We start from the raw sequence: 6,362 nt of genomic DNA, 5'->3' as shown, positions 1-6,362 counted from the left end.
ACTCATTTCTCTTCCCTTTCCGGAGGATGAGCAATGGTAGGGGGCCACAGGGGACCGCTGGGGAATTCATAGAAATTTATCCTTTGGCTTTTCACTTCAGTTTGATGTGTAACACTAGATACATCGCTCTATTCTGAAAAATTCCTCCCATGAAGATACTGGGACTAGCTACCCTTGAGGTCTAAACATTTTGGAACTGATTTGGAGAGCGGTGTGCTCAGAAGAGAAGGCCGTATCTGTTGGGGGGATTGCAAAAGAAAATTTGGGAGTGGTACAGCTTTTGGCCCAGGGATTCCAAATGTCTTGAAAACCCCTGAAACTTTATGTAAAATGCCATACAAATGTGTGTGTGCGCACATTTTTCTGGAGACAGTTCATAACGTTCAGCATATTTTTAGAGGGACCTGTGACACAAAAATGAACCCACTGTGGTCTAAGAATGCTGGGGATGGGACTGAATCTCCAAGGCAGGAGGCAAGGTGCAGTAGTGGTGTCATTTTGGAATTAGGTTTCCCAAATTCGTTGTTAGGAAATTGAGCTGCAGGGGCTCTTTCCATATATTTCTCGCCATCCAAAGGGAGGCCAAGTTCCTCAGAGCTGAGAAGCCCATGTGAACTGTCACATAGCAAAGCAATGCTTGAATAAACTACACTTTCAATCAATGGTGAGGAGTGGGCCCTGAGTTAGGAAGGAAAGGCAATAGAGGTTTTACTTCTGAAATCACATCTACCTTTATCTACAAAATAAGGGTAAAACCTCCTGGTCTTCTTATGAGAAAATAAGTAGAAGGTTATATACGAGATATTGTAGACAGCAGCCTGTACAAGCCGGGAAGCTCACACATATGAAAAAAATGGCTGTGGTTAGACTTGTGGGGACAGAACCCAGCTTCGGCACCGTCCTGGTCTTAAGATCAGTCTAGGGCAGAATCCAACTGCAGTTTGTACATCCTCTTTCTAGGTTCAGAGGTTAAAATATACAGTATTTTATCATTATTAACCCTGTCTCTTCCAGTTGGCAGTTATTAATGGTGGATCATATCTGATGTGATATATTTAAGATTACAGACTACAGTGAATTTTCTCCACTTCGATTTAGGACCAACTACATAATCCTTGGTAAGAAAAGGAAGTGGCCCTGACAAGTGCAACTCGAGAAATGCAATGCTGGAGAATCCAAAGGTGTCTGACTTGAACGAAATGATTCCACTGGGGGACAACACAACATATACTGCAGGTAAATAGATTTAAAATGCCTTTATTTTAAAATGTGGCTCAACTACATGCAATGTACTGAGCCAGTTTTGGAATCCACCCTGTACCAGAGTAAAACTGGACCAAAGGAAGTGAAGTCAGGGCTCCTGGCTGTCACTCCTCCAGCAACTCAATCTACAGAGCTTTTCTTCAGCTGTTTTTTGTGACGTGTGGTGATTCGTTTTGGATTCCTCTGTATGACAGACAGGTCCGACCTTGAGGAAGACCGGTAGCCCACATCCTCTGCTTTTATGGGGTTAATGATATGGCCTGGCTTGGTGACGACCTTGGGAGTAGTCAGCTTTTGGAAAGCCCTCTGGGTGTTCCATGTGGATCCAATGGGGGTCTGGATGGTCCTTTCAAATTGCCAATGGTGGGTAAATGGATATGGAAGCACTCGTACCTGGAAAGGAAGGAGAATGATTTGGTATGAGGCAGGCCTGGGGTGCAGTTATACACTGTACTGGCAACTCTCATCAGGTACTGTTTTGGTACAGGCCACGGTTCCACATGATGACTGCAAGTGAAGAGACTAAGAGGTTAAGGCATCCCATCGCTCCCATCTGCTCTTAGGAGTCAAATCTGCTTGATGACATTTGGGAGTAGGGGGGCCTAAGCTGGCTCTGGATCCCCTGTTTATTCAACAATTCAGGGTCTAAAAGACCAACCTGACACTACTTCTTTGTTTTTGCTTTTTTTTTGAGACAGAGTCTCACTCTGTTGCCCAGGCTGGAGTGCAGCGGGGTAATCTCTGCTCACTGCAACCTCTGCCTACCAAGTAGCTGGGATTACAAGTGACACTGTCCCTATCCAGCTACAGGAGCTCCAGGGCTGTTGTCCCAGAGTGAGCTTTCCTATATAACACTGTCACTGCAAGAATCCAGACCATTGTGTATCCCTGTGGATTTTATAACTTTTCTACCCTCTTTATGCTCTCAGTCTCCTCCTTCCCTCTCTTAGGATTGATGTTTCAAGGAACCCGAATCCTGAACTCTACCAGGCCGTTACACTTAGTTTCATCTTTTTTTTTTGTTTTTGTTTGGGTTTTTTTTTTTTTTTTTTTTTGAGATGGAGTCTCGCTGTCGCCCAGGCTGGAGTGCAGTGGCGTAATCTCAGCTCACTGCAAGCTCTGCCTCCCGGGTTCACGCCATTCTCCTGCCTTAGCCTCCCGAGTAGCTGGGACTATAGGCGCCTGCCACCGTGCCCGGCTAGTTTTTTTGAATTTCTTTTTTAGTAGAGACAAGGTTTCACCGTGTTAGCCAGGATGGTCTCGATCTCCTGACCTCATGATCCGCCGGCCTTGGCCTCCCAAAGTGCTGGGATTACAGGCGTGAGCCACCGCGCCCAGCCCACTTGGCTTCATCTTCTTTTGGCACCACAGAATGTAGAGCTGGAAGGCCCTAGATATTGGCAATGGTCATCTCTGGCCTGAAAATTTGGCTTAGAGGGAGGAAATGATGGACCTAAGTAAATGAGGAGCAGCATTGGAGAACAGAACCCAAAGCTCCTGTTTCCTTGCCTCGTATTCCTCCACCACATTTCTACCTTCAGACATTTAAATAATCTTTCAACACTTCCCCAATGGCCAAAGGAGGAAAACACGTAAGGAGAAAATGGGGATGTAAAAATCAGTAGTCTTTGGCAGGGCACGGTGGCTCACACCTGTAATCCCAGCACTTTGGGAGACCAAGGCAGGCAGATCACTTGAGGTCAGGAGTTCAAGACCAGCCTGGCCAACATGCTGAAACCCCGTCTCTACTAATACAAAAATAAGCTGGGCGTAGTGGTGCATGCCTGTAATCCCAGCTACTCAGGAGGTTGAGACAGGAGAATAGCTTGAACCTGGGAGGTGGAGGTTGCAGTGAGCTGGGATCATGCCACTGCATTCCAGCCTGGGTGACAGAGTGAGACTCCATCTGAAAACAAAACAAAAACAAACAAAAAAAGCAAATCAGTAGTCTCTGGAAACATTTAGTGGAATACTCAAGAGAAGCTAAGCACTATCTGGTGGTCCTGGTAGTAGCGAAGGAAACAGATTCTCTTTAAGTTAAGGGAATGTCTTATTTGGGTTGACGGCTACATCTGTGCTTGTCAACCAGGGCAACAGAAAAAGAGAACACCTGGACAAAGAGAACACCTGGACAAAGTATTCAGTCTCAGAAGTCCCCCCTAGGCACCTTGAAGCACTTTATTCTACTGCATGTTGGAACCTGCAGTAACTTATTAAAAAGATGAAAATCAGGGGAGATTCCTAGAAAACTATTTGTCAGTTTGCCATGACTGCATTAAAAAAACAAACAGACCCCTGGAAGGGAACGGTCGTCTTTATTGAGCTCCATACTCTACCTATCACCTGGAATCCTGGCCCACTGAAGCACCCTTTCCCCCCTTCCCTTATCGTGTAACTGCCTATTTTCTAGTTATATAGCCTTAATTGGGACTGCAGTAGTTACGTTTCAGTTTCTGCAGTGATTGGTTCACAAAATAAGATAAAAAAGAACGTTACTGAAATGTATATCTTCTTACCTCTGTTCTGTAGCCATTAGTTCTTTATTCCTTCAGAGGGAAAAATGTAACTCATTTCAATATACTGGCTGGGGACAGATCTCAGAATTGAAGGGAACATAAAGGTCATCTAGTCCAATCTCATTCTTGAGTCCCCTTTACACGTACTCATACTCCCAGAGCAGCCTTGAATTCTGTATCTCCTCTAACTTCTACTTTATGTGACTTCATACAGTAACCTTCAATATACTTGAACACCGTAATCACGCTCAAATTTTCTTCTCTTGTAAACATCCCCAGCTCGTTATCATGTGACACAACTTACAATCTTCTCATTCTCCTGAACAAGTACCGGTTTGTCTTCATTTTTCTTCAGCTACAGCTCAAACCTTATAGCCTCTGTTTGAGCATTACCTTGACTCTAAACTTTTTTCCTGGCCAGTAATTAAAACAGCATAGTCTATCTGAGATGATAAATCTAACAGCCATTCAGCGAAAACAATAGATTTGATTCTGTGGTCAAGATCACACGTCCCTCTTGACTACAGATCACTAGAATACTCCTCTCAAGCAAGAGAGTCAGGCAGCTAAAGAACTCTCTAAGTTCTCACCTGATGAGCCGCTGTGTGGATGTTGCGCTTCTCATTGATAATCACGTTTGGCAAATTCTTATCTTTTCTTGGAGGACCCTCAGGGGCTTTAATGAGAAACCTGGAAAGCAAAACAACAGGACATCTGACTAGGAGCATTAAGGACTTAGTCAAAAGGGTAGGGAGGACACCGAAGGGCGATGGGGGAGAACCTAGTGCCCTTATGACAGACTTTCTTCCGCATTCTTACCGGCGTCTTTTCTTGGCACTGGGCTTTAGGCCCACACCACCCCACTCGCCCCAGCCAGGTAGCGTCAGGTCCACATCCTTTGGCTTACTAGCTTCCACGGCTTCCCTCTTCTCTTTCAAGAAATCTCTGATGACATCATCCCCAGCAAAAGCTTCCTTTATCATCTGCCTTTGGTTTCTCTCCTCTTCATCTTCCTGGGGAGAAACAAGCGAGAGCTACAGCTTGGCTTATGAGCTGTGGTTCATGGTGAGAACGGTTGAATTTTGGGTCGTGACATTTTAGCGCCCCCTAGAGGGAAGTGCTGAACAATGATGGTCTTGAGATACAAACCAATGCGCAGCCAATCATGCTCCAATTTTCTTCCCTCTAGGGTAAGTATCTCTAGCTCATTATCATATGACACAATTTTAAACTTTTAAGTAAGGAAGCTGCAGGGTGGAGGAAGGAATGGCCCGTGTTGGCAGCAGGAGCTCTAAGTGGCCAGACTGTAGGCTTCATCCAGCTTATATCCCTTAAAAGACAGGTGCCAGGATGCTTCACTTTAAGTTTCAGATTAACTGGGGAGTCTTAGACCATTTGAGATCCCACTAAATAAAACTTTGGCAACAGTTCAATGAGTCACCTTCGAGTTGTCCTGCCTGGGATCTGGTCAGAACTCTGTTACTCCCTCTTTCCTCTGAGAGCAGTTTTAGAGTCACCCCAGAGGAGTTTTGGTGGATCAGGGTTTCGGAAATAGGGGTCTTGACAGCACCCATATATCTGCATCTATTAAAACATCACTGGGACTAGCCTGGCCCTATACTATTCTGGACTTCTCAATTACTGAAATGTGCCCGCAGCAAAACAAAGCTTCATTACTCCTTGTGCAAGGACACTTTCTGAACAATGGCCCACCACCCTGGCTCTGCTCACCAGCTCCTCTATTGTGGGAACTGCCAAAGACTTCACAGAGGGAGACTGTGTGGTTAGGAGGTTCTGTAGGTCGATCATTTGCTCCTTCTTTTTCTTCTCCTTAGGGGCATCAGGGCGATTATTTGGGGTCCTCTCTGACTGCTGCCCTTCTAACACAGGTCTGGGAAGCTCCTTATTTTGAAAACATTCTTCTTTTCCCAGCTCTTCTAGTTCTTCCAGCGTCTGTACTCTCTCTGGCCTCTGTAGCAACAGGGGCTCCTCTTCTTCTGGGGCAGGTTCCTCTCTCTGGACCTGGGGAATAGTCCCCTCTGAACTTGCTTTTTGCTTCCTGGACTGATCATTTTCCTTCAATTTCTGAGCTAGTACCCTCAATTCAGACAGCACCTCCTGGCTGCTGGAATCTAGGGGAAAAAGAATGAAAGCTGTCAGAAAAAGGAGGTATGTACGTTGTCTGGTCGGTAAGCATTTGTTGAGCACCCACCAAGTGCTAGGTACCACATAAGACATTCTAACGAGGACAAACGGGGAAAAGAAGATTCTGTACATTGAATCTCCTAGAGAGTACACTAATCATAGCAGGCAATGGAGTTTGGTAATTAAAAGTAGCATGTGGCCAGGTGCGGTGGCTCATGCCTGTAATCCCAGCACTTTGGGAGGCCGAGGCGAGCAGATCATGAGGTCAGGAGATCGAGACCTGGCTAACACGGTGAAACCCTGTCTCTACTAAAAATATAAAAAATTATCCGGGCATGGTGGCATGTGCCTGTAGTCTAGCTACTTGGGAGGCTGAGGCAGGAGAATCACTGGAATCAGGGAGGCGGAGGTTGCAGTGAGCTGAGATTGCACCACTGC

The 6,362-nt window shown here is 45.6% G+C and overlaps 1 protein-coding gene across 1 annotated transcript in view; it reads right to left on the bottom strand.

The window, feature by feature from the left end:
- Positions 1-1,241: 1,241 nt before the first annotated feature.
- Positions 1,242-6,362, bottom strand: part of LOC108535219 (UTP14A small subunit processome component) — a 26,014-nt gene continuing 20,893 nt past the window's right edge. Inside the window, exons 10-13 of the mRNA XM_017881111.1 lie at positions 5,511-5,911; positions 4,599-4,792; positions 4,370-4,469; positions 1,242-1,656 (exon numbers count right to left, since the gene is read on the bottom strand). Coding sequence (XP_017736600.1) covers positions 1,384-1,656; positions 4,370-4,469; positions 4,599-4,792; positions 5,511-5,911 — 968 coding nt within the window. The 3' untranslated portion in view covers positions 1,242-1,383. The remainder of the gene's footprint in view (positions 1,657-4,369; positions 4,470-4,598; positions 4,793-5,510; positions 5,912-6,362) is intronic.

The sequence above is a fragment of the Rhinopithecus bieti genome, unplaced genomic scaffold (assembly GCF_001698545.2).
Source record: "Rhinopithecus bieti isolate Rb0 unplaced genomic scaffold, ASM169854v2 scaffold_13130, whole genome shotgun sequence".
NCBI lineage: Eukaryota > Metazoa > Chordata > Mammalia > Primates > Cercopithecidae > Rhinopithecus > Rhinopithecus bieti.
This window is presented reverse-complemented; position numbering and strand designations above follow the sequence as displayed.